This window comes from Hippopotamus amphibius, chromosome 15 (genome assembly GCF_030028045.1).
Source record: "Hippopotamus amphibius kiboko isolate mHipAmp2 chromosome 15, mHipAmp2.hap2, whole genome shotgun sequence".
Taxonomy (NCBI): Eukaryota; Metazoa; Chordata; class Mammalia; order Artiodactyla; family Hippopotamidae; genus Hippopotamus; species Hippopotamus amphibius.
In genome coordinates, this window is record NC_080200.1 from 5,163,486 (window position 1) to 5,189,469 (window position 25,984).

At 55.3% G+C, this 25,984-nt stretch overlaps 3 protein-coding genes across 13 annotated transcripts in view; 2 read left to right on the forward strand and 1 right to left on the reverse strand.

The window, feature by feature from the left end:
* The first annotated feature begins 1,435 nt into the window (after positions 1-1,435).
* TRIP10 (thyroid hormone receptor interactor 10) lies at positions 1,436-10,030 on the forward strand. Of its 4 annotated transcripts, XM_057709388.1 has the most exons (15): positions 1,436-1,540; positions 2,703-2,818; positions 2,903-2,959; positions 3,800-3,947; positions 4,025-4,087; positions 4,314-4,418; positions 4,505-4,633; positions 5,252-5,398; positions 5,522-5,716; positions 6,748-6,915; positions 7,179-7,288; positions 8,802-8,934; positions 9,153-9,298; positions 9,378-9,499; positions 9,609-10,028. In XM_057709388.1, the coding sequence occupies exons 1-15, from the start codon at positions 1,517-1,519 to the stop codon at positions 9,755-9,757; spliced, it is 1,812 nt and encodes a 603-aa protein (XP_057565371.1). In that variant the 5' UTR covers positions 1,436-1,516; the 3' UTR covers positions 9,758-10,028. The 4 variants fall into 4 exon arrangements, with proteins under 4 accessions (XP_057565371.1, XP_057565367.1, XP_057565368.1 ...); XM_057709384.1 differs by lacking the exon at positions 6,748-6,915 and having other exon boundaries at positions 9,609-10,030; XM_057709386.1 differs by lacking the exons at positions 1,436-1,540; positions 6,748-6,915 and adding an exon at positions 1,551-1,742 and having other exon boundaries at positions 9,609-10,030.
* SH2D3A (SH2 domain containing 3A) lies at positions 7,781-20,523 on the reverse strand. 7 transcript variants are annotated; one of them, XR_009049224.1, is made up of 12 exons: positions 20,417-20,523; positions 19,210-19,457; positions 17,173-17,309; positions 15,650-15,999; positions 15,205-15,281; positions 13,225-13,709; positions 12,976-13,091; positions 12,646-12,820; positions 12,446-12,557; positions 11,744-11,929; positions 8,712-8,808; positions 7,781-8,229 (listed from the first exon to the last, which is right to left on the reverse strand). XR_009049224.1 is itself a non-coding variant. In XM_057709380.1 (11 exons), the coding sequence occupies exons 3-11, from the start codon at positions 17,239-17,241 to the stop codon at positions 8,162-8,164; spliced, it is 1,638 nt and encodes a 545-aa protein (XP_057565363.1). In that variant the 5' UTR covers positions 17,242-17,309; positions 19,210-19,457; positions 20,417-20,523; the 3' UTR covers positions 7,781-8,161. The 7 variants fall into 7 exon arrangements, 5 of the variants coding, with proteins under 5 accessions (XP_057565363.1, XP_057565364.1, XP_057565365.1 ...); XR_009049225.1 differs by having other exon boundaries at positions 7,781-8,254; XM_057709380.1 differs by lacking the exon at positions 8,712-8,808.
* Positions 20,524-22,999: 2,476 nt separating this feature from the next.
* VAV1 (vav guanine nucleotide exchange factor 1) overlaps positions 23,000-25,984 on the forward strand; it is a 62,447-nt gene continuing 59,462 nt past the window's right edge. The window contains exon 1 of one of the 2 annotated variants that reach the window (XM_057710095.1): positions 23,000-23,404. In XM_057710095.1, coding sequence (XP_057566078.1) covers positions 23,201-23,404 — 204 coding nt within the window. In that variant the 5' untranslated portion in view covers positions 23,000-23,200. The remainder of the gene's footprint in view (positions 23,405-25,984) is intronic. The other variant, XM_057710096.1, reaches the window with a different exon arrangement.

The following is a 25,984-nucleotide window of genomic DNA, read 5'->3' on the forward strand; positions in this document are numbered from 1 at the left end:
GTTGAGCCCCCTACCTGAAGCTGAGCCCAGACCTCAGCCGAAACCCAGACTGCCCGACCCCCTACTACCCTCAGCCTACTACCCTCTCTGGCTGAGCTTCCACCTGGACTGACCTCAGATTAGGACTGACCCCTGACCTCAGATTAGGACTGACCTGTGGACCTTAGTTTGTGTCCCAGGCCTTCGACTGAGCGGCGGACCCCTTTGCCTTGCCTCCGATCGCAGCCAGACCCCATCCCAGCTGTGGTGCTGACCTGGGATGAATCCAGTTTCAGTTAGAGGCTGAGACCCTACTTCCAGGCTGAGCCACCGAGTTCCAGACCCCAGGCTGAATTCCTGACTCGATCTGATCCTGTAAGCTCTGGAGTACAAGTCTACTTTGCAATTTGAAGTTTTCTAACTCAGAAGCCACCAGCAGGTGGGGCCAGGTCCTCGCAGAGGCATCTGTCCGAGTGTGGGCTCCCGGAGCGATCCTCCTGGGCTCCTCGGTTTGTGTACTGGGAACCGGAGGGCTCAGAGCCTAAAGTATCCCAGGGTGCCCGGAGCCCCCAGCCTCAGCAGGGCGACCGCCACCTCTGTAGCCAAAGAGAAAGCACCAAAGGCGGGAAAGGATGAAGGAGGCTGCTGCTAGGATCTCTCCCCTTTCATCCCAGTTCCTCATAGGGATTAACAATGTGTGACTTTCGTGAGAGAGGCGACAGACTTCCAAGCCCCAGTGTTCGAGGGGCTGGGAGGTGGGGGGTTGAGGTGGAGTCGGAATTCCAGGGTCAGTGCAGGCAATTAAACCTGACCGGGTCTTAATGGATGCGACTGGAAAATGGGCAGGTGCAAGCTGGAACTGGACGGGAGCTGGGGAAAGGCTTGGGCCCGGCGCCCCAAGGACAGCCCGTTCTCAGTTTCCCGGCGCGGACTTTGGGGAGAGAGGCAGGATGCGGTGGGGACGCTAATGGACGCGGCCTTGGCGGAGGCGCGTCCTGGGCAGGATCGAAGTCCTCCCATCCGTCTTGTGGCCGGAGGGACCAGACCATTAGTGGGACAAACGTAGACGTCTGGAGCCGGGCCGGCCCGCAAGAACGGGGTGACCTCAGGTTCTCCCAGCGATGGGGTAGGGGAAGAAACTCATGGGTTGGGGTTTTAGTGTCTTGGCTCTTTAATGAATGGTTGAAGGGAGAGAGAAAAGGAAAAGCAGTCCAGGGCGGGGCAGGCGTGGGCAGGACAAGAAGGTCCCAGAGGATTTGGAAAATGGGTGGGGGGTCCTTTAAGGGGTCTGTCCGGTGGCGTCGGGTGGCAACGTTACTTTAAGAGAGGGCGGGGCGTCCGTTGGGCCCCGCCTCCTTGGGGGGCCACACCTTCAGGGGGGCTGCTCCGGGGCTCCGCGCGGGCGGGGGCGTGGCAGAGCCTGGAGTGGGCGTGGCCTTAACGGGGCGGGGCCGGGCTCTCAGCCCTGGGCTGAGTCTCCCGGCGGCGGGCGGTGGGGACCGGGCGCGGCGGCGGCGTCGGCATCCGCAGGAGCAGTATGGATTGGGGCACCGAACTGTGGGTGAGTCCGATCCGCCCGGCTCCAAGTTCCTCCCTTCCTGGGGTCCAGACCCTCGCTTTGCCCCTGCAGTACCCTAGCGGGGTCTCTGCGCTTTCCCTTCCACCGAATCCCCGCTCTCCGCCCTCATTCGGAGTTTCCCAGGGCGTTTCAGGACGCCCAGGAGCAGAGGGCGACCTTGCAGGAGCGGCGTAGGGAAACTGAGGTATGAGGTTCATAGAGAGGAGGGCAAAAAGAAGTACTGGGACCAGGCGGGGGAGGCCGGCAGAGGTCACCTATTTTGAGCGCCTTGACTGGGCCGGCGGCTTATCTTACGGTCCCTGGGTCCCTGCCCGCCGTCCGCCTGTCCGGCTGGGGCGGGGGAGGGGACCCTCTGGCCACTTTCAACCCCACGTGGGACCTGGAAGTCCAGACCGCCCTCGCGTCGCCGCTAATCAACAACTAGGGGCTTGGGACGCTGTAGGGGGGAGGGGGCTGCAAGGCTCGGCCTCAGCCCCCTCCCCCAGCCCGCCCTAGGCACTGGGAGGGGCAGCCATCCGACCGCCTCGACCCTGTGCCCTGGAAGCCCCAGAAATTTCCCCCTTTCCTAGCCAGGACCTCTGACCCTCCTCTTTCTGGGGCGGTGGCACTCCTGGGTCCCTGGCTGCCCTGGGATAACTAGATCGCCCCCCACACCAATGCTGGGATTTCTTTTGGAAGTGCAGTGGGGTCAGTGAGGGAAACTGAGTCACCCCTGGGGGGACCCGGGGAAGCATGGCGACCGGGGGAATCTGGTGCTTGCCCTTCTGTCCATTCTGGGGCCCCCCAAGCTGCAGGGAACCCTGCCCCTCTGGCCCTGACTCACGCCGGGCCGGCCGGATTTTCCGGAATCTGGGGGGGGATTAGGGGAGCCGGGGCAGGGGGAGTGGCCTTGCCCCATTCACCCCCTCTTGGACGTCGGGAGAGGGGACCCTGTAGTCCGGCTGGGGCCCCGCCCCTGTTCCCTGGCCCTTCCTGGGAAGGGGAGGGGGTTCCCGCCGGTTTCCTGCCTCCCCCCGCGCTGCTCCGGGGCGGGGCCGGGAAGCCACTCCTTCTCGGAGCTCGGAGCCTGGAGGCTCCCCTGCCGCTAGGTCGGCGGCTGTGGGGTCCCAAGGTCTTGACCCCGGCCCCTCCAATCCCCCGCTAGGATCAGTTTGAGGTGCTCGAGCGGCACACGCAGTGGGGTCTGGACCTGTTGGACAGATACGTGAAGTTCGTGAAAGAGCGGACGGAGGTGGAGCAGGCTTACGCAAAGCAGCTGCGGTGAGACCCTAGGGTGGCCTCGCCCTGGGGTTAGGGGGAGCGGTTGGAGGGCTGTGGGCTCAGCCTTCCTGCCTCTTTCCGTAGGAGCCTGGTGAAAAAATATATGCCCAAAAGACCTGGGAAAGATGACCCTGAATCCAAGTAAGAATAAAGAGGGGATGGATGCAGGGCTAGATTTGGGAGGGCAGGGGGTTTGGGACTCACTTCCTCTCCCTCAAGCTGGGCCCCCCCAAGCAGATCCCTCACTTCTCACCCCAGATCCACCTAGAGGTATGAGCTTGGATGCAGGAACCGTATTACCTGGGTTGGAATTCTAAATCCACTACTTTCCAGCTGAACCGCTTGGGCCAGTTGACCCAAGTTCTCCGCCCCCACTTTCCTCACCTATTAAATGAGAGAGGCTCCAACAGTTACTAAATGAGTGACTCTGGGCAAGTGACTTAAGTTTTGTGCCTCTGTTTTCCTCTCCTGTGAACTGGGGATGATGATGATGATGTCCTTGTAGGGGCTCATGTGAAGATTAAGATAATGTGTTAAAACAATGCCCAGATCATTTCACTTTATTCCAAGTCCCCAGTTCCAGAATCCAAAAAGCTCTAGAAATCAAAAGTTTTTCTGGTCACTTGTTTGGAGGCAACCTCTGACCTGAACTGACCTGGTGTTAATTACATTCATCATGGTCCTGGTTTTTAATCCCACTTAGCACAGATGTTAATACTTCTCCTTTCCAAAATGTTTATGGTATTTGGTTACAGGACGCTGCCACTGACACCACTAGGGTGATGCAAAAAGATGGTGTAAGCATCGTATCCCCTTTCTAAAAGCCCCCCAAATTCTGAGAATTCTGAGTTCTCTCTCTCCCTCAAGAGTTGGGGATGCGGACCAGAATTTATCATTGCTTCTGGGGTGAATGTCTTGAGGCTCACACTTTCTCATACGGCCCCTGACCTCCAGCCCCTGTCCCCCTCCACCGCACCCCAGGTTCAGCCAGCAGCAGTCGTTTATGCAGATTCTCCAGGAGGTGAATGATTTTGCCGGCCAGCGGGAGCTGGTGGCCGAGAACCTCAGCGTCCGTGTGTGTCTCGAGCTGGCCAAGTACTCACAGGAGATGAAACAGGAGAGAAAGATGGTGGGTGAGCCCCTCTCTGGGACTTCCCGTGGGCCCCTGCAACCAGGGTGAGTCTTATCGCCCTCCTCCTTCCATAGCACTTCCAAGAAGGCCGTCGGGCCCAGCAGCAGCTGGAAAGTGGCTTCAAGCAGCTGGAGAATGTGAGTTTGTGGGTGTGGAGAAGCAAGGCTCTGGCCCCGAGCAGCTGGGTGAGGGTTGCCAATTCACGGAGGTACCCTCTTTGTCTGGCATGGACCCCATCCCCCCGTGGATATCCAGCCTGCCTGTTGCCTGTACCCTGACCCCCCCATTTGCTGGGTGACTTTCCACCCAGTCCCTGAAACCTTAGTTAGTGGCTGCTTCATTCCGGTCCTGTCCCTGACACAGAGTAAACGTAAATTTGAGCGGGACTGCCGGGAAGCTGAGAAGGCAGCTCAGACCGCCGAGCGGCTGGACCAGGATATCAACGCCACCAAGGCCGACGTGGAGAAGGTGCCTGTGGGGTCTGAGACAGCCTTGGGGGTCAGGATTTGGCAGAACCAGAACCAGGCTGTGACCCCCACCTCGATATTCCTCAGGCCAAGCAACAAGCCCACCTTCGGAGTCACATGGCAGAAGAAAGCAAAAATGAGTATGCAGCCCAACTACAGCGCTTCAACCGAGACCAGGCCCACTTCTATTTTTCCCAGATGCCCCAGATATTTGATGTGAGTGCTCCACAACCCCAGCCCCACCTTCCCCGCAAAACCCGAGTTAACCAACTCTTACACATTTGTCAAAACCCCAGCTGTAATGCCCTAATCTCTAAATTGAAAAGGCATTAGAAACAAATAGTCAAAGTGTGCTCTGCCTTTACTCAAGCTGTTCTTTCTGCCAGGGATGTCATTCTTTCCTTTTGCAACTCCTACGTATTCTTCCAAGCCCCAGCTCTAACAACCCCTCTGAAAGATCTCGAATATCCCCTCTTCTGTTTCAGGGTTGTACTCTACTCTCTGTCCCAACTCTGGGACTGGCAGTATCGGTGCTGGGTATGCTTTTTCTTGAAATCCCTGGCTCCATTTTCACCTTCTTTGAGAAGCCTCTCCTGACTCCCTAGGCAAGGAGAGGGGAGGTCCTCAAATTCCCCTCTGAAATCTCCCTGGCCTCCTGTTTCTCCCCTGACCACACTGAGCTGGAAATCTCTGTGTTTGATTCTGTGTTTTCGCCGCCAGACTGGGCTTGGGGCTGGGACCAGTGTGGGTCTCTGCCATGCTCGCAGAGTGAATCACTCTGCCACCAGCCCCTCCATCGGCACCCCTGAGAACCCTGCACCCCTGTCCCTGCAGAAGCTGCAGGACATGGATGAGCGGCGGGCTACCCACCTGGGGGCTGGGTACGGGCTCCTGTCAGAGGCTGAGCTGCAGGTGGTACCCATCATCGCCAAGTGTTTGGAGGGCATGAAGGTGGCCGCAGATGCTGTGGATGCTAAGAACGTGGGTGCCTGGTCCTGGAGGACCACGAGGGCGGGGGGGTGGGGAGGAGGGGGCAGAAGGAGGAGCCTGAAGGCTAGGCACCCAGTCATGCCTCTGACTGCCCCCCACCATTCCCTCCCCCAGGACTCCCAGGTCCTAATTGAGCTGCACAAGTCAGGCTTTGCCCGCCCGGGCGACGTGGAATTCGAAGACTTCAGCCAGCCCATGAACCGAGTGCCTTCAGACAGCAGCCTCGGCACCCCCTCAGATGGACGGCCCGAGCTGCGAGGCCCGGGCCGCAGCCGAGCTAAGCGCTGGCCCTTCGGCAAGAAGAACAAGGTGGGGGCCGGGGCCCTTGGGGCGAAGGGGATGGGTGTGAGTGGGGACAGTGAGGGGCCCCCACTGAGTCAGCCCCAGCCGCCGGAACGCTGAGTCCCGGGCAGGAATTTTCCTCTTGGCTGCTGGCCCGGGCTGGAGGGAAGGAAGGCGGCTGGGCGATTGGCCTGGGAGTCCCCCGAGGCTTGTGGGGGGGGCGGGGAGGAGGGGGGCCTGTGGCGTCTGTCTGCTGCTTCTCAGGATGCTGGGAGAAGAACTGCTCTGGGGATTCAGGGCTGGGTGAGGGCCTGGGACATTAGCCCTAGGGACTCCCACTGAGTCTCTCCAATTCTCCGATGGGTCTCTGGCTCCACCACCCCAGGCTGGTTTTTCTTGGGATTTTTTAGCTTTCAATGTCAGACACATACCTGGACACCCCTGGCTTCTTATACCTTTGACAGCACCCTTACCCCTAGTTTATACTGTTTTATACTTTGGATTCCTCTTGACATATACTTTGATACCCCTCTTCAATTTATACATGCAATCCCACAGCTTAAACCCCAGCTGTAACCCTTTTGGTATTTCATGCCTTTGACCCTTCTCTCAGCTTGCCCTTGAAGTCTGTGGCCCCATATTTGTCTGAGGCCTTGATTCCTGCATGCCTCTCGCACCGTCTTCTAGACTGTGAGCCCAGAAAGCTGGGGGGTGGGGGGGGGGGACAGAAACATGGGCCTCCCTGCACCCCCAGACTCCATTCTTGAAAGTGGATATAGGATGCAAGGGAGGTGGGAGGGGTCTGGCCTTCTGGCTCACAATCTAATTAATGCCCTCCCTCCACCTCCCAGATTTTTGTGTTGCTCTTTGCATGCATTTTCTGTGTGTGTGATTGTGCATCTTGAGTTGTGGTTTTCTTACTTTTTTTTTTCTTTTCTCCATTTGGTTTTTTCCCCCCTTTTTCTTTATTGTGTCCATCGTCCGTCCGTTCATCCATCCTTGTTCTCTACATCCTCCCGTCCCTCCTGACCCATGCCCTCCCTGGCCCCTGCCGGTAGCCGCGCCCCCCACCCCTCTCCCCCCTGGGGGGCCCCCTGCCCTCGGCATTACCTAACGGACCCCCGTCCCCCCGCTCCGGCCTCGACCCCTTGGCCATACTGAGTGAGATCAGTAAGTCGGTCAAACCGCGGCTAGCATCCTTCCGCAGCCTTCGAGGCAGCCGTGGGGTAAGTGAGGCCTCCAGGGGAGGAGGAGGGGGCGGCCCCAGCCCGCCCAGCGGCCGGGTGGCGGGACCCTGGGCTCGCTTCCTGCCGCTGGCTGGGCCCCCTCCTTCCATGGCCCCACCCGGACCTGCTTTGCTCTGTGCATGGCCTTGCCCCCCAAGAACTCTGGGTGGGGAGGAAGGTGGACTTGGTGTGTCTTAGGCATGTCTTAGACCCTGGAAGCTCAGACTCTGTGTTCCTGAACTCAGACCTCTTCCACCTTGCAGACAGTGGTGACTGAGGATTTCAGCCACTTGCCCCCGGAACAGCAGAGAAAGAGGCTTCAGCAGCAGCTGGAAGAACGGAACCGTGAACTACAGAAGGAGATTGACCAGAGGTAAGGCGCGAGAGTGGCAGGTAAGGAACAAGGTGAAATAATAAATGAATTACATTGAAATGGTACTCCAAGATCTCCTCCCCCCCCAAACCCCAGGTCCTTACGGGTTTACAGATGATCCCTACCACACTTAAAAGAAACCGTGACTTCCCATCTTATATAAATCATTCCAGCAAACAGAAAAAGAGCGAAAGCTTGCCCACTCATTTAGGAGGCTGGTGGAATCTCAGTTCCAAAATGCAGTTCGCAAGATTTCAAGAAAATAAAATTATGGACTTATATAATGAACTTATGATCTCAGATTGCAAAACCCTAGCCAAGCAAGTCCAATGGTGTATTAAAAACAGTAATACATCATGTGGTGGTGGTGATTGCCCAGCTACATGAATGAATTTAATGCCATGGAACTGTACACTTAAAAATAGCTCAAGTGGGAAATTTTATATCATGAATATTTTACCACAATGAAAAAAATAATAAAAAGACCGGAAAAAAAAAAAAGGTCATTTGGGGGTTAGTCCAGTAATGCAAAGACGGTTCAATATCAAAACATCTATCAGTCTCACTTACTACATTAATTGGCTAAATGAAAAAAAAGCAGCATATGGTTATTCATTTAATAACAAAACACTTAAAATATTAACAATAAAGAAACCTGCCAGATTAAAAAAAGAAAATCTTTACTCACTCTTTCCAAGCAACAAGATTCTCTTCCCAGTCCTCTTACATAATAAGAATGACGTTTGCCACTTGCAGACAGGCGGCCAAATGATATTTTGCCGTTTGAACAGAACTTCTTGTACAAGACGGTTTTTATTGGTGTAAAGTTCCATTCGAGAAGTCTATCGTTCCTGAGTTTTTATGATGTGGAGGTTACGGGTGCATGCTCTGGAGTCCAGATGGACTGGCCCTTGAATTCTGGCTGTTTCCAGTTTCCTCATCTGTAATGTGCATCAGGTATTAGGACTGGAAAGAAGTTAAACCCAGGTTTGACATCGTCCAAAGGACCACGCTTGTAACCATAACTGCCTGGATATATAGACAGGGAGGAAGCAGGGGCCAGGGACTAATGACAATAATAATAGCTAGTGTTTATAGAGTGTTATTGTATACCAGGCACTATTCCAAACCCCATAGATGGATCACTAGAATTCCTGTTTTCCTGAGAGATTGTGAACGGAGGTAGGCTCCTGGTAGTTCTGTTTAGTGCTATATTTCAAATGCCTGGAACGGGTACCTGGTATGCAGTACGCACTCAGTATATATCTGAATAAGTAAAGGCACTGTTCTCATCTTCACAACAACTTACAGGAGATATACAGACATAGACATATAGATACCGTTATTCTCCTTTTTCAGACAAGCATCCTGAGACAAAGTTTCAGTAACTTAACCCAAACTCACACAACTAAGAAATGCTCACCCTGGGATCTGAACCAGGCTCTGAAGCGCTGGCTGGGCTCCCTGAAGCAAAGCCCATGGGATTCTTTCTCCTTCGTCTGTCTCACCCTAGGGAGGCCCTGAAGAAAATGAAGGATGTATATGAGAAGACACCCCAGATGGGGGACCCGGCCAGCTTGGAACCCCGGATCACAGAAACCCTGAACAACATCGAACGGCTGAAATTGGAAGTACAGAAGTATGAGGTCAGGGAAGACCCTGGGGAGGGGCGGGCCCGGCAGGCCTGGCTGAGTCACTTCTTGGGGGAGGGAGGGGGACAGGGAGGTACTGGGGGTGGGGTGCTCCAGCTGTTTCTCATCACCGCCTTGGGTGTGCATGGGTGATCTCAGGAAACCTCCAGGCCCAGAGAGGGCTGACCCCGAGCCTGGCCCTGCAGCTGACTGTGCTGTTCCCCTCCTCTCAGGCTTGGCTGGCAGAAGCCGAGAGCCGGGTCCTAAGCAACCGGGGCGACACCCTGGGCCGGCACACTCGGCCTCCAGATCCCCCAGCCAGCGCGCCACCAGACAGCAACAGCAACAGCAACAATGGATCACAGGATAACAAGGAGAGGTGAGCAGGGAGGCCACTGTGGGTCTGTCCCTGGTCCCCAGGGGGACCTGTCTTCACCTGCTTTGCTCCCTCCAACCAGCTCTGAAGAGCCCCCCTCCGAGGAGGGTCAGGATGCTCCCATCTACACAGAGTTTGATGAGGATTTTGAAGAGGAGCCTGCATCCCCCATAGGTCACTGTGTGGCTATCTACCACTTTGAAGGTAAGGACAGGCTGGGTAGCACATCAGTGGCTTTGGGGGCGCTCCTTGGGGCTGAGTTCTGTTGAGATCTGCCTCCAACAGACCTGAGCCCACCTCTGCCCCGTGACAGGGTCCAGTGAGGGCACCATCTCCATGGCCGAGGGCGAGGACCTCAGTCTCATGGAAGAGGATAAAGGCGACGGGTGGACCCGGGTCAGGCGGAAACAGGGAGGCGAGGGCTACGTGCCCACCTCCTACCTCCGCATCACGCTCAACTGAACCCCGCCAGAGGCGGGAAGAGGGGGGCTGTCGGCTGCTGCTTCTGGGCCACGGGGGGCCCCAGGACCTACGCACTTTATTTCTGCCCCCGTGGCTTCAGCTGAGACCTGTGTAACCTGCTGCCCCCACTCCTCACCCCACCCCCACTCCTCACCCCAGATGGACCCGCTGTGCCTTCTACCATCGATGTACATACTCATGTTTCGAATCTTTTCTTCCTGCCGCTCGGCTGGGGCCGTTCTGTTTTGTATAAAAAAATGATGGAAAACTCTTGCAGCCTGTGCCTTATTAGAAGATTCGGGTACCGGGGCTGGATAGTCAAACGCCACCCTCCTTAAGGGCCACGCAGGGAACGAGGAAGGGGAAGCGAAGCTGGGCACACCTTGGACAAACCCGTTCCCTTTTTGGGAGTTGGGTGCTTGTCTGTGACTCCTGTAGGGAGGAGGGTACCAGACGTCATCCCTTTGGTGTTCACTTAAGCTCACTCAGCTCAGGTAGCACCTGTTGAGCACCTACTGTGTGCCGGGCATTCTCCACCCATGAGTTCATTCAAACATTGAGCTTTCATCCCCATGACAACCTCTAGAAAGTACACAACCTCCCTTTTATGTTGAAGGCAGGCACAGAGAGGTCAAGTGATCCAGTAGAAGTCACACAGCTTTTAAAACGCATTTGAACTCAGGCCTCTTACAGATCTGCAAGTTCTCTTTAACATTAAAAGCCACTCATTCACCATTTGTGGGATATGTGTGGAGGGTGGGAGAGGGTGTCCAGAGCCTCTAGACATCTGGGTCTTCTAGTGTGGGGGAGGAGCCTGCCCTCCCCCAGAATCTGTGTGCCTTTTTAGGGTGCAGGGTGGTTTCTTGCAAACCGGGTCCCCTCTTTCTGTGCATTTGGCTGTGTGAGGAAGCTTGGGCGGCTTCCTTGGTCTCCATCAGTGGTCCCCAGAAGCCTGGGTATCTCAGCGTGAAGAAGGGGGTCTGTGCATTCAACGGTCAGGCTCCAGGCGCAGCGACAGGACGCTGAGGACACGCTGGAACTTCTCAAGACGTGTGGCCCATGGCGCCCCAGCCCCTCTGCTTCCCCAGAGCAGCCTCCGTAAGAAACCAGTGGTCAGGGCCTCTTTCAGCTCCGGGTTGGGCCGGAATCCTGGGGGCGGGGCCAGGCGGGTTGGGGGCGGGGTCCAGGCACCTGCCTTGCCCCTCCCACACCTGCCTTATTCCCTTGGGACTTTGACCCAGGAGGGACTCTGCCCTAGATTACCTGGACAACTGGGCAGGGTTAGCAGGGAGGGGGCTCCTCGGTCTGCAGGAGTCGGGGTGGGGTGGCTGAGGGGCTCGGTAGGTGCATGGGGGCAGTCTGTTCCAGGGGTGAGATCCTGAGGGCCCCACCTTAGGCGTTGTGCCTGGCGATGGAGCCGCCCCCGGGGGTGGGATTTGGGGTCCGGGCCTCCCTGCGCGACAAACTTGGGGGGTGGGGCGGGGAGGTTGGGCCATGTTGGAAGGAAAGGGGTGCTAAGGTCGCCAGCGAAGGCAGGAATGACCCAGGTGGGGGATTCTGGAGACTGGGCGGCCCCAGGACAGGAGAGAGTTGTGGTTTTGAGCGCAGTGGGGGTGTCGTTCTATTCTACCGGGTGAAGGTCTGAGTCATTTTGGAGGGAGCTGGGCATTCTTGAGGGGGGATCGAGATCCACTAGGGGCACGGCCTTCCCAGGTGGGAGAGTGGGAGCGGGACCCTGTGGGCGTGGCCCTGGGGGGGCTGGGCCTCCCTTTTGGGGCAGAGGGCCCTGTTTCCGTCAACACTGCAGGTTGTGGCGTGTGCTGGGGTGAGAACCCCCTGAGGCTGGGCCGGCCCAGTTTGGGTGGGACTCTGGGAGGCATGGCGGGAGGCTCCAGTCTCTGGCCCTGTGGGTTTGGGGCACCGAGTTGGAGCATGCGGGGTGTTCCTAAAGTCTCTCTGGCAACCCGGCGCAGAGGAGGCGCTCACCTCGCAGGCGCCGGGCCGCCGCCTCCCGGAAACTGGGCGCGTCCCGGGCCATCTGACGCGCCCGGTGCAGGGTGCGCAACAGCCGTTCGCAGCTCTCGTCCAAGGGCCCCGGGAGGTCCTCGCCCTCCAGCAGGCGAACCGCGGGTGCCACATGCGGCAGCGCCACCTCGCCCGGGTCGCAGGGTCCTGTTGGGGGAAGGGTCTGGGCTGGGCTAGGGGCAGAGGACGGGTCCTAGGGTGAAGAGGGTGCGATATACATTGGGCCGAGGCACCCTCGGACAGAGCAAGGGGTGGGGTCTGGGTCAGATACGGAGGCTTGAGCCTGGCCCAGGGCAGGACAAGGGAGTGGCCTAAGGCGGGGGTGGAGCCTGGGACAGAGTGAGGGCGGGGCCTAGAGATTGAGTCCAGGATAGAGCCTCGCACAGGGGGCGGAGCCTTGCGTAAGGGGCGGAGCCTAGGACCGAAACAGCTGGTAGAATATAGGGCCAGGGTGGAGCCTAGGATAGAAGCAAGGGGAGGGGTTTGGCACGAGACCCAGAAGCCAGATCCTAGCCTAGAGCTGGATGTGTCAGGGGCCCGGCCTAGGGCAGGGAGCGTGGCCTAGGAGAGAAGCAGGGGCGGGAACCTAAGACCCGGGCTGGGCTTAGGACTGGATTGGGATTCTGGTTGTTTGGTTACCACTCTTCGAACGATGCCACTCACCGGCGGCCTCATCCAGTGCCCGCATCAGTGGCTTCAGCTCCTGCTCGAAGGCCAGCGCAGCCTCGGTGTGGCTCCTTCGCAGCTGGCGCCACGTGCGTTCCAACCGCGATACCTGGAGGAAGAGACCTGAGCCCGCCTCCTCTCCACTCTTCCCCATCACTTGCACTCCAGCCACCTCCCCATACCTGCTTCCCACGCACCTGGGGCATGAGCAAGGCGCCCATGACCGAAGCCAGTCCGGGCAGGTCCCCTGCCGCTCCTGGCCGCAGTGCCAGGGCTAGCTCCACCAGGCCCCTCAGGGCTGCTGCGCGCTCCTCCAGCGGCCCTGCGCAGCCCAGCACTGCCAGCGCCCCCGCCAATGCCAGCGTCTCAAGCCTGTAGAGGCGGAGGGCAAGGGTCTGGGGGCAGTGGGGAGGTTTGCAATGCAGGCTTGAGGGACAGTCGGTGGCACTGCCCATCCCCCACCTCCCTGGGGGACCGGGAATGGCGGGAGGTTTGGAGACCACAGGGATTCCAGGCGGCTGGCTCACCTCTCCAGCAGTTCCAGCCTCAAGTGATGCCCATGGGGAAGTGTGAGCAGCTCCAGACCAGAGGCGACCCCCATGGCAACCCGCTGGGCCTTGGTCACTCCCAGGAGGCCAGTCGCCTGGTGATGGGGGACCAGGGTAAGAATAGGGAGGTCAAGGGAGCAGAGTTAGTATACAGATGTGAGGTAGGGCTGGGCCTTGTCCTGGCTTCAGCCCCTGCCTGGGGAGGAAAAGCTTGGGTAGGTGACCCACCTGGCAATCCACCAATAGCAAGTGGAGAGCGGTGCTCTCAGGATGGTGCTCCAGGAACAGGCCACGCAGAGTACGCAGGACTTCGGTTTCCAGAGGCCGATTCTGGCAGCCCAGCAGGCAGAAGGGGTTGGTAGCGGGGCAGAAAGAGACCTCGGCCTGTGGTCTTACAAAACGTCTGTCCTCCTCCTCCTCCTCTTCCTCAGCCTCCCACCATGGTGCTTCTGGCTCTGGGCAGCTGTGGCCAGGGGGTGTTCCTTGGACCCTGGGCACTCGGGGCACCAGCTCACAGTATGTTGGGGGGCATCCAGAGGCATCAGGCAGCATCAGCGAGGGTGTTCGAGGTGGCTTGGTTGGTGCCTTGGCATGAAGTTGCCCATCAGAGGCCCTGAGGGTGTCAGCAATGGATCCCAGGGGAACGGGCGTTTTTAGCAACATGGGCTCACTGCCTGTCCGAGGCAGGGCAGATGCGGGCATAGTGGAGGCTCCTGAGGGTCATACGAGAGGGCGTGAAAGAGGAACACAGAGAAGATAGCTGGGCTGGCTGGGTGGCTTCATGGGCTACCAACCTCCTGGTTCATCCTCCCATTCAGCCAATAACCAGATATCCCAACCTACCTTGGTGCGGCTTTGGAGTTGAACAACTTTACCAAATCAGTGCTACACACTTACCAATGGTTTGAAAACGAACTTTCTCTGACACCTATGTAGTTTTACACATTTTGAACACTGCATTTTAAATTTGAATTCTTTTTTTGCCCCTGTGATTGAAGACGGTAAGCACTGACCGTACAAAATTAAAGTGAAAAAATGTCATTCAAAAATCACAAAGCCACATAAGCATCAAAGAAACTGAATTTATCAGACTTTTGAATGATGTCTTTTGTTAAGTTTGTGACATATTTACTTCTGAGGTTATTGGAACTTAAAACTATACCCAGGCTTTTGGGAGACTCTGTATTTATGAAGCATTTAAGTTGACCCTGTTATAAGGGCTTAAAACCTCCGCAAGGTTACCAGATCACTTTAAATAAAGGCTAAAGTCCTCATATTAGCCCAAGAAGCCCTCACAATCTGAGCCCAATCTCCCCTGACTTCCCCCTCACTTCCACTGTTTCTGCTACACTCACCCCCTTTTGGTTCAATGAACAGTTTAAACTCTTGTTCTGGCCTCAGGACCTTTGCACTGGCTGTTCCCCCTCTGCCTGGGCCACTCTCATCTGATTATCCACATTGTTCCCTCCCTCATCTCCTTAAAATCTTTCTCCATGGGACCTTCCCTAACTACTCTTAAAATCATAATACTCACTACTGTTCCCATACTCCTTACTCTGTCCTACTTTTAATTTTTAACCCAAAGCATTCATGATTGACTCATTTTTGTTGTTTGTGGTCCTTCTTCCTCTAGTGGGATGTTGGCTCCACTTGAGCAGGGATCTTTTTCTTTCTTGTTCATTGATGTATCTCAGCACTTAGTAGCATGTCTGGCACACAACGAGCCTCATATTGAATTGGGGGTGGGGTGAACTGGGCAGTTGGGGCATAAAGGGGACTCCTCCTTTATGTAGGACGATCAGGGTCATCTGCTTTGAGGAACTCACGTTAGATGAGAAGGAGTCAATCAGGTAAAGATTAGTGAATGGGGTTTCCAATGGTGAGAACAGCAAGTGCAAAGGCCCTGAGGCAGGAACAAATTTGGAAGGCTCCAGCAACTGAAAGGAAGACTGTGGCTGGAGTGAGGAGGGGATGCTAGAGGAATTATTGGAGAGGCCAGCCATGGTTAGAGCATGGGGGGTTTTTTGGAATCATTGTAAACCCATATTTTTAAGCACCTAGTCCTTAGTCATGTGTTTTTAGTCACCATGACAACATTGAGAGCATCACCATCTCTTTTCTAGGAGGTTAAGTCACCTGCCCAAGGTCACTTGAGTAGTGCATAGCAGAGCAATCTCTGAGTTATGTGCTGTCCTGGAACACCCTTACCTGATCCAGGGTGGCCTTCTGTTGGCCGCCCTACATGCTCCAAACCTGCAGGCTGACTGTCACTCCGCTTCCTAGCCCTGGGGACAGAGATGGGGGAGATGTGTTGTCCTACTCTGAGCAGAACAGCCCCCACCAACACTCAGAAAACCTTACATCCCATCATTCAGGACCAGCGGGTCGCAATCAGGGTGCCTGATACCCCTAGGGGACACCTGGCAACGTCAGGAGATGTTTTGATTGTCACAGCTAGGGGGCGGGGCAAAGAGGATTCTGATGGCATCTAGTAGATAGAGGCCGGGGTGCTGCTCAACATCCTACAATGCACAGAACAGCCGCCCACAACCAAGAATAATCTGGCTGCCAATGTCAATAGTGGACAGTGCTGAGTGGAGAACCCTGAGGGGTATTTTGGGTGTTGTCACAGAGGTAGGGAGCCTATGCATACCTGAGTGGCTCTGTCTGAGCTGGGCCCTCTGGAAGGCTGTCTTCACTAAAGCTGCGTCGAATAAGTCCTTGCCGCGTCACTGGCCTGGAGGCCACAGCCCCCGTGGCCTGGGACAGTGGACGCTGGCCAGTCACATAGCTGTGAATCAGGGCAGGCAGGCTTGGGAAACGCTCATCCTCCAGCTGAAAGAGGGCTGTGGGCCGACCTGGCCGGGGCCGCAGGGCCACACGGAGCACCTCGAAGTGTAGGGCTGAGCCCCGCCAGCGGCAGGAGATCACAGGGTGGCCCCCACGGGACCTAGATGCACGAACTAAGAAGTCGCCATCTTGCTGGAGAAAAGCCTCAGCCTTCTGGGGATGCAGAACAGGGGACAAGGGGTTTAGACATGAGCCTGAATTGGTAGTTGATAATGACTCCCCACTGCCCACCTGCCCCCTCAAGAAAAGCCACCCCAGAGACTGGGTGGTTTTGTGTCAAACCACCAGTTGAGGTCCCCAAGGCCCTGGGGGATGGTGAAGACACAGGATGGAAAGGGCTTGGGTCTGACTCATTTTGGAGCTCTGCATCCCTTGGACTGAGACATGAACTAGCCCCTTGGGAATGTTTGTTATAGCCACTAGCCGACACTGACTAATGCAACTTCTAACCCGAGGACATGCACTGAGCTTGGTATGCAAATATGGCTTCCAGAAAAGCTACTCACTGGGTCCTTCCAAGCAGACCATGGCCTTTAAATCAACCTTTATAAAAATGGTCAAGCAATCTTCTGCCCGCCATGGTGGCTGGTGTCAAAACAGGGGCTGGGGGCCACAACACCAGAGAGGGGCAAAGCAGAGCTGGTGATGGGGGCTGGGGAGTGGACAGTATGTGCAATGGACACATGGATAGCCCTTGATAATTATATGTCAGGCACTGTTTTAGGTGTAAAATGTATGAACTCACTTCATCCTTTACCAAGGTAAAGAGGTAGGCACTATTATGCCCATTTTACAGATGGGGAAATCGAGGCCCAGAGATGTAAAATACTTTGCCCTCGTTCACACCCAATGTGGGTTGTAGCGATGGGATTTGAACCCAGGCTGTTTGGGGCTAAAGGGGGGGCTTTTAACCACTAAGTTACGCTTCCTCTCATGATTTGATTGGATACCCCGGGTCCTGGGACTCCTGAAGATCACCCCTAATAAGTTGGAGAAGAGGGTGAGGAGCTTTGGATTGAGAGGGAGATGGGGCCTGGAATCCAGAGAGAGAGAGAGAAGTGCCAAGGAGTGGTTTGAGGATTCATTAGGACACTCTTCAATCCCCATCACCATCCTTAATACCATCCCAAGGAAGTGATAATTTAAATATAAGAAGTAACATGCCACACCAACCAAGCTTCAAGACAGTCCTTAGCCCTCGAGCCACTCTTTCTGATAGACCTTGACCCTAAACCCCTCATCTGGGACCTAGGAGTCCCCAGTAAGTCAAAGATGGGCGAGACTCCCCATCAGATGATCCTGAGGTCCTGCAGGAGGCAGCGGTACCTGGCGGGACAGGGGGCCGTGGTACCAGGGTTGACCAGCAAAGTCCTCTCCATCCTGTGGCACCTGCATGGAGCTCTCGGGGGCAGATGGTGAAGGGGCTGTGCTTTGTGCTTCCAACAGGCCCTGGTCTTCCTCATCTGTAAAATGGGAATAATTATTCTTGCTTCCTGAGTGGCCAGGTCAGCCCTTCCATGTTCCTCATGGTTTTGAAGACAGCAGCCCACATCTTATCAAACCTTGAAATGCAACTCTCTCTGTATATGTGTATATATATAAATATCTATTATATTTTAATATATAGTATATATTTATATAAATTACATATAAATATATTAGAATATTATAATATATAATGTATAATGTTTAATATATAATATTTATATTTTAAATATAAAAATATATTTATATATTAGTATTTATATATTTATATTTTAAGTTAAAGAAGTTACCCATGGTCAGATTATATATTTTAATTTTAAATTATATCTGAATTATATTTGATATATATCAGATTAAAATCAACCCATATATTACTTTAATTTATTCTTATTTATTTATTTATTTTTTTGGCCAGGGCTTGCAGCGCATGTGATCTTAGTTCTCCAACCAGGGATCGAACACCGCACCCCCGCCCCCTTGCATAAGAAGCGTGGAGTCTTAACCAGTGGACCACCAGGGAAGTCCCAAACTTTCATTTAGAAGAGGCTGTGATTTCATGGAAATGGTTATGCCTTCACTGGGATTCTTGCAAAGGAAGAAGACATTGTTCTCAAATGTAACGCAATTTTTAATGCAGATGACATATTGCTATGTTTTGGAGAAATGTAATTAACGAATTCACTCAAACCCATATTCATGGGGCACCCACAGGCCCTCCTTCTAGGCACTAGAGACCCAGCAGTGAACAACACAGACCAGAATTCCTGTCCTTAGGGATGTTCTAGTGCGGAAGACAGTGATTAGGAAAATAAGCAAGTAGATGAGGAAGTATAGGATGGATGAGAGAGACCTAAGCGAAAAAATGAAACCAGGGATGGATATGAAGATTCAAGCGGTGAAGTTCAGGTTTTTCCATAGGGTGGCTCGGGAAGGTCTTGGTGGGTAAAGATTGGGAGGATCTTGAGGGAGCAAGCCAGGTGGTTCATGGGGTGAAAGAAACTCCAGGCTGGGGAGAACTTAATTTACTAAAGTCCATAGCATCTCAGCCATCTATATACACACTCAAGAATTCTTAGATTAGGACTTCCCTGGTGGCACAGTGGTTAAGAATCTGCCTGCCAATGCAGGAGTCACCGGTTCGATCCCTGGTCCAGGAAGATACCACATGCCGCAGAGCAACTAAGCCCATGTGTCACACTTACTGAGCCTGCTCAGTGCCCGTGAGCCACAGCTATTGAGCACACGTGCCACAACTACTGAAGCCCTCACGTCTAAAGCCCGTGCTCCGCAACAAGAGAAGCCACTGCAATAAGCCCTCGCACCACAAGGAAGAGTAGCCCCCACTGGCTGCAACTAGAGGAAGCCTGCGTGCCGCCACAAAGACCCAAAGCAGCCAAATAAATAAAGAATTCTTAGACTGTATAAACATCTGACCCATAGGTGGCTTTCCAATGTACTGCCATTTTTAAAGACCTTAAAAGGTCCCATTTTTGTAGATATGTCAGCAAACAGCAAATAGGCATTTGCAGATTTTCATATCTTGAAGCCGATTCATTTCGTTATTATTGTGGTCAAGTTAAGGTCTCAGATGCTTTAGGATCCCTTGAATATAGCACAGGCCTCGGGCCCCCAGTGTCTCAAGTGTCTGGTGGAAAAAACTGCCTAGGATGGGAGGGAAGCAGGGGGTTTGCTCCTTGCTTCCCCCACCCCCAAGGCCTTCTGGGCCTGGCAGCGTCTGCAGGGAAATAGCACCTGGATTCTTACAACCTGAGTCAGCTGGGCTGAGGGCCTGAAAGGGGCAAGAAGCTCCCAGACTGGCCCTAAGTAGCTTAAGGGGCGGGGCAGCTGAGCAGAGCACTGGCTCCAGGCGTCACATACCTGAAAGCCAGGTGTGTCTCCTGGATTCCTGAGCACTTCCTGTTTGTCAGCTGGGCCAGACCTGGCCTTGGTCTTAAGAGTCCCCAGACTCCAGCTTTCCCTGTCTTACGTGCCCCTTAGTGGGTGTGGAGGTGTGTCACTGACAAGGCTCTGGTTAGTTCCGGGGGAGTTCAGAGTGGGCACAGGTCAGCCACAGGCCAATTAAGTCATCCACCTGCCCTGCATCCTTTGGAATAATTTCTGGATATCTGGGCAGAGGAGAGGGGAACAGGGCAGAGTCAGGAGAGGGGGTGAGTGAGATGCAAGCTTGGGGAAAGGACGGAAGGGATTATTCACACTCTGTCGGCCACATACACGTACACACACATGCAGGAGGACAGCCACCTGCACAGAGACACAGGTGGATGTGGAGACTCAAACTTGAGCAAATGTTGACTGGTTGAATGCTTACTGCATGCCAGGCTCTGTTCTAGACCCTGGAGAAACAGTGACCAGTGAGACCAAGGCCCCACTTGTGGGCAAGACACACAAAACCACTAAGTGCATGATGAATGAAGATAATGTCTAAGGGTGAACAATGAAAGTGATAAAACAGGGAGATGTAAAGAAGGCTGGCCGGAGCTCACTAACTTAAATGGATAGTCAAGAGCCTCTCTCCCACCAGGTGACATGGGAGCTGAGACCTCAGTAGAGGGGAGACAGTTATGCAAAGATGTGGAGAAAGAGCAGTCCAGGTAGGGGTACACCAAGTGCAAAGGCCTGGAGCTTGCTTTTTACAATTTACATCATCAAGCAGGCTACATGCTGTGAGCCGGGAGCGAAGTGGAGAGCAGTGAGGCAGGCAGAGACGATGCAGGAACTGGTGGACCTCGAATTTTCATCTCAGTGGGATGGAAGGAGAGCTAGGGAAGCGTTCGAAATGAGGGAGGGGCACGATCCGGTTTGTGGTTTAAAGAGATCCCTCAGGCAAAAGTGGAAGCAGGGAGGCTTTCCGCGTAGCACAGAAAACACGCTTGGAGGAGGACGCCCACGTACACGGATAAGGTGTGATGCACAGCGACCCAATCAGGCGACCCCTTTTACCTTCGCGGACGCGCGTGGACAGATACCCAGCTCCTCCCTGCGAGCTGGTGGCCCCACCTGGAAGAGAGAACTCCCTGTCTCAATAATCCCCCGGTCCTGGATATGCCTGGGGCCCCTCACTCACCTGGGCCGGGACCCGCGGAGCTCCCAAGAACCTGGGGCCGGGCGGAAGCCTGAGGCTCTGAGGCTCCCGACCCCTCCCTTCCCGCCCCAGCCAGGTCCAGTCTTCACCTGCCGCGCCCAAAGGGAACCGAGCCCCATCACCTTGTCCCGCCCACTTAAAACCCCACCCCTCCAGGCCCCGCCTCGTCTCCATCAGTAACCTCTGGGGCTCTAACCCCTCCCCTTTGTTCTCGCCCCGCCCCTTTAGAAACTTTCTTTTCGCTAACCACGCCCTCTTCGGACAAAACCTTCTTCCCGTAGACCACGCCCCCTTGGGAACTCCTTTTCTTTCTACTAGTGGAGCCCGCCCCCTTAAACTTGCCCCGCCCTTCTCCGGCTGACCACGCCCACTCACCGCCGCTCCTCTTTTAGTCCGGTCCCTTGGGACGCGGCAAGGGGGTGTCTCCTAGCCCCTCAGTGTTCTGGGCGGGGGCGGGACTCCCGGTCCCTACGGGCTCTCTCGCCCGGCAGGGAGTGGTGGCGGCTGTGACGTAACGGGGTGCGCTTCCTCCAGACCTCCCCCCTGGGTTTCCGGGAAGGAACCACATTGGGTGTCAGGTTTTGTGGAGAGAGATGCGGGAAAACACGACAGCCTCTCGCAGTAACAGAACCTTGGAGCTGATCTAGACTCTGGCAGGACGTGTGTGTGGGGGGGACATTCAGGTGGTTTCCTAGGTGGAGGGAAGCAGGGGAGGGGGGCTTCCATCCTGTTGCCGGGAGACGAGCGTGAGAAAGGTGGGGGGGTGGGGATGGGGATGGGATCTGGAACCAGAAAGAGGACTCCCTGGCCAAGTTTCTGGAGGGCGCATAATAACAACAGAATTGAAAGCAGTAGCTGCAACTGACATTGATTAAGCGCTTACTGTATGCTGGGACTGCTCTGTTTGCTCTCCCTGCCTCAGCACATTCCATTTTTACGTAGACCTCTCAATGAGATGGGTATTGTTTTCATCACCCCATTTTCTGGATGCAGAAACTGGGGCATGGGGCAGCTAAGCCCAAGTCTGCCCAAGTTTGACACGGCTTGTGATTGGTCGAGGTGGGATTCAAGCCCGGAGCCCTGGAGCGCTATCCTGTCTTCGTCTGATCTTTGCAGCCCCACCATCTCTGATCCCAACCATCATTCTAAACGGTGAAGGTCACTCATTTTAAACTGTCACTCTTTTTACAGATTAGGAAATTGACTTATAGAGAGCCACGGATGCTTGGGGAAGCAAGTGTTGGTGCCTGTAGGATCGTAAATCTGGGAATTTCCAGTCTGGGCTTCCCCATCTGCCAATGTGGAAGAGACTCCAGTCTCAGGAACTGCTGAGGGGTGGCGTCTCTGCCTTGACCCACTCCCTTCTGGTTTTGATACAGTTAGAGGGTAGGGGGTTTGTCCAGTGAAGGGGTCTATCGCCCTCTAGTGGTTACAGTATAATTAAAAAAGAAAATCCCGGGGGTGGCGGCGTTGGGGTGGAGGGCTTATGAGATGGAGAAGGGACAGAGGCTTCTCACAGTCTAGTGGGGTGAAGATGGGGAGAGAGACCTCGTAGACCAGATAATTTCAGGGAATGATAAGGGCTACAAAGACGGTAAATATTTGCTAAACGAATGAACGACATTATGAAAGTCTATGTAAAGTCTATACAAAGAGAGAGACGATGGTGGCCAGGGCCATGGGGATAAATGAAAGGATTTGGGATAAATGTCAGAGGTAGAGCTTTCAACTACTCATTCACTCATTCATTCAAAAAATATTTATGGAGCATGTACATGTGCCGGGTTTTTTTGGGGGGTGGGGGTGGGGAGTGGCTCCAGCATAAGAGACACAAATTTCTCAGTACACAACAGAGAGATAAGTATAATAAAATACCAGGTTTGTGGGACAATGATTAGGGCTTAATGTGGGAAAGTGAAATAGGGTGTGATGGGGTGGGGAAAAAGGCTGTAATTTGAAATGGAAGGTTTGATAAGACTTCATGAGAAGGTGATCTGGAGCTACGATTTGCAGGAAGTTAGGGACCTGGCCATGAAATTGCCTAAGGCAGAGGCCCAGCATGTGCAAAGGCCCTGTGGCAGGATTCTAGGGCAAGCTTCTGGGGTGACCTGGTGTGTTGGAGGCACATTGAGGCGGCCCGTTTGGATGGACAGAGCAAACAAGGGGGAGAGTGGAATAGGTAAGCGGGCTGCAGGGAGGATTTTTACCCCAAATGAGGGGGGCGGTGGGACCATAGTGGTTTGACTTAGGTGTTTCCACAGGCGCCCTCTGATGTGGGGAGTACAGGCTGTGAGGGGTAAGAACCAGAGCCCAGGGATGGGGAGGAGGAGACTGCGCTGGTCCAGGCTAGCAAGGATGGGGGCTGGACGAGGGTGGAGGCGGAGGAGGGAGGGTTGAGAAGAGGGCGGATTTTGAATACGTTTCCGAGGTGGTACCGCTCTTGGGCTGGATACAGAGGAAGGCAACAGGTCTCCGCCTAGTTACCCTGACTCCACTCCCAGATGCCCAGGTGTTAGCTGGTGGGGGAAAGAGAGGCCAGGTCCTGCTTGAAAGGGGCTGGGCTGGGGCTAGGCTGCAGGTGCTCCCCCCGCCCCCACCCCCCCCCCCACACCCCCACGGCTCCTCCTCCTCCACCCCCGCTCAGGGCGACAGTTACAGGCAAAGAAGAGGAAGTGGTAGCTAGCTAGCAGAGGCAGGCAGGCAGGCGGGAGGCCCGGCGGGCGGAGGCCGTGTGGGTGCGCGGGCCGGCCCGGGAAGCCAGCAGCCATGGAGCTGTGGCGCCAGTGCACTCACTGGTTGATCCAGTGCCGGGTGCTGCCGCCCAGCCACCGCGTGACCTGGGATGGGGCCCAGGTGTGTGAGCTGGCGCAGGCCCTCCGGGATGGCGTCCTTCTGTGCCAGCTGCTCAACAACCTGCTGCCCCACGCCATCAACCTGCGGGAAGTCAACCTGCGGCCCCAGATGTCCCAGGTGAGACCGCCACTGGCGAGCCTGCCCGAGGGTGGGTGTCGGGCGGCACCCCAGGCTGGTACCCAGGGGACTGATGCTCTGCACCTCTGGACCAGCTGTGTAGAGGGGAGGATACCCCCACTCTGGGTCTGGCACCGCTGGGAGGGATGTGGGGGTCCTCACACTCGGCGATTCAGGGGTGGGCCACCCAAGGTTAGTGGGAATGGGTTCATAGGCTCGCATCTAACCCATATCTATGCTGAGAACTAGCAAACTTGGGGTTAGAGCTCCCAAAGCCCCAGGCTGACTCCACTGGGGATCAAACCTCCAAATGGGGCTGCGTGGGGGTCTTGAGGGGGGCTAGGAACTCCCTGGGTGGACCACAGGGTGCCTGAGGTTTTTGACTACTTTGACACCCCCCCCCCAAGATTCTGGCTATGGGGGAGGGGCCTCCTCTGATTCCTTCCCCCACATGTGTCTCCTCCTCCCAGGCCCTGGGCCCCTTCCTTCCCCTCACATCTTCCCCTTGGCTTCCTGCCTGGGCCTGGGGCAGCGTGGGGCGGTTGGGGGGCTGTGGGCCTGGGACACTGGTTTTCCCAATTCTATCCATCCGTAGGGGCACGTTGAGGCGGGATCTGGTCCTGAACCCCGAGAGTAGGTTCCTGGGGTTCTGGGAACCTAGAAATGGCTGCTTTTTCTCTGTAGGAACTTATGCAAGGGCCCCGGGGTCCAGGGGGAGGTGGATTTGACTGTGACCGCCCCCAGCTCAGGAAATATATTCAAATCCCTATTTGAATGCGGTTGGGTTGGGGAGGTAACTGGACTGGATTCTCTTTCTGTACCTTCTCTGGGTCCCTCTGGTCTCCTGAGTGCTGGGTGGGAAATGATGTCTGCTGATGACTGGCGGCTGGGGGTGCCTTGCCTGCCCTGGGGGTCTGAGGGGACACTTGTCATCCAGCCCTCGGGCCCTACCCCAGGATGAAAGCCTTGTCTGGAGGTGCTGTGAGCGGGTGAGGGGAAGCTCTCTGGGGATGGATGGCGGGCAGGCTGGGGCATTGCCTCCTCTCTGGGCTGAGATGCCACGTGCGGATGGGGGGAGGGGCAGTAAGTGATCAGGGAGTGGGCCCATGGGGGTCCCTGGGGGTGTTTCCTAGGGATGGCACCATGCGAGGGAGAAGTGGGTGTCCCATCCTCCCCTAGCCCAGTCAGGCTTCCTGAAAGAATGAGGGAACCCCAGAGACCCCCCTCCCCCCCTGGCCAGCTGCTCTGGCCACAGGCCATTCCAAATTTGCCTACATTTTCTTGCCTCCTTCTGGCTTCCACACACAAGGAAGCAGCTGTTGGACCAGTCAGCCTCCAGACTTGTGGGCTGTCGAGATCCAGTGAGGCTTCAATAGCAGCGAATGGGAAAGTGGCCTGCATCTTCCTTGCAGCTGGTTTTCTGATAAAGGGCAAGGGAGTGTGGCATTAATCTCTAGGAGTGCAGCTGCAGGGACTAATGTGCCCTGATTTTCTGTGCTGGGCAACGCCGAGGACCCAGGCTTGGGTCTGGCCCTCAAGGTGCTCCCAGACTGGGGGAGACAGGCATCCCCCAGCCCTGTGTTGTCAGAACCAGGGCAGACGGAGGAATCTCTGGGCTGGGGGCCCTGGAGCAAAGGTAAGACATTGCCTGGGGGATTTGGGTTTTATGCAAGAGGGGACATTTGTGCTGGGTTTTGAAGAGTGAGTAGGAGTTTTCTAATTGTTCTGGGTTTCAGTGCCTAGCTGTGTCAGGCCTTGCACTGGAGAGGGGTGTTCCCTGATCCTCCTTGTCTGGGAGCTCTGTGCCATCCTGCCCTGTGCATTTTGTCTCCCTTTGAAGCTCAGCCCTGTGCCCCGTTCACAGTGGGGCCATGCACGGGAAGCTAAAAGGTGGTCACATTAAGCCAGAGGGAGGTGTCACAAGAACAGTCTCTCTAAGTTTGCAAGTTCCTGACTGTCAACAGATTTAAGCCCGGGTCATGAACTGCCAGTGGGATAGGGAAGGTCAGGGAGAGAAAAGGGAGGGCTCCTGATGGGGGTGGGGTGGGGTGGTGGACACACAATGGCATAAATAAAGGTGTGGAGGCTGGAATTAGGGTGCTTCTCAGTTTCTCTCATCTCCTCTTCAGAGTTCCTCTGCTTTTGCTGCATTGTTTCCTGGGTCGAGAGTGGGAAGAGCACATTCATTCATTCATTTTTTCATTTATTCATCAACAATTACTATGTATGCCAGGCCTCTTCTTGGTGCAAAGACAATGGGAAAAAGACACACAAACCCCTGTTTTCAAAGAGCCCGCATTCTAGTGGGAGACACCGCCAGTGGGCAAATAAGGAAACATATACTTTGTCAGAGGTGGTATGTGGTCTGGAGAAAGGGGGCTTGGGAGTGTGGGCTTTCACTTTTGTGTAGGAGGTCTGGGAGACCTCACCGATGAGGTGACATTTGAGCAGAGACCTGGGCAAAGTGGGGGAACAAGCCCTGTGAGTCTGAGGAAAGAGTGCTCCTGGCAGGAGGCACCGCCAGTGCAAAGGCCCTGAGGTGGGAGCGGGTCGGTGCCCCCATAGTGGTGCTGCAGGGCA

What these genes read in the sequence shown, in the direction of transcription:
- TRIP10 (XM_057709388.1), top strand. Translation starts at nt 1,517, where the DNA reads ATGGATTGGGGCACCGAACTGTGG. An exon ending in TGAAACAGGAGAGAAAGATG is followed by an intron (nt 3,948 to 4,024) that starts GTGGGTGAGCCC and finishes CTCCTTCCATAG; the next exon opens with CACTTCCAAGAAGGCCGTCG. An exon ending in TGGAAGTACAGAAGTATGAG is followed by an intron (nt 8,935 to 9,152) that starts GTCAGGGAAGAC and finishes CCCTCCTCTCAG; the next exon opens with GCTTGGCTGGCAGAAGCCGA.
- SH2D3A (XM_057709379.1), bottom strand. Translation starts at nt 17,241, where the DNA reads ATGCAGGTGCCACAGGATGGAGAGGACTTTGCTGGTCAACCCTGGTAC. An exon ending in ACGGCCCCCTGTCCCGCCAG is followed by an intron (nt 16,000 to 17,172) that starts GTACCGCTGCCT and finishes CTGCATCCCCAG; the next exon opens with AAGGCTGAGGCTTTTCTCCA. An exon ending in GCGCCTTGCTCATGCCCCAG is followed by an intron (nt 12,558 to 12,645) that starts GTGCGTGGGAAG and finishes CTCTTCCTCCAG; the next exon opens with GTATCGCGGTTGGAACGCAC.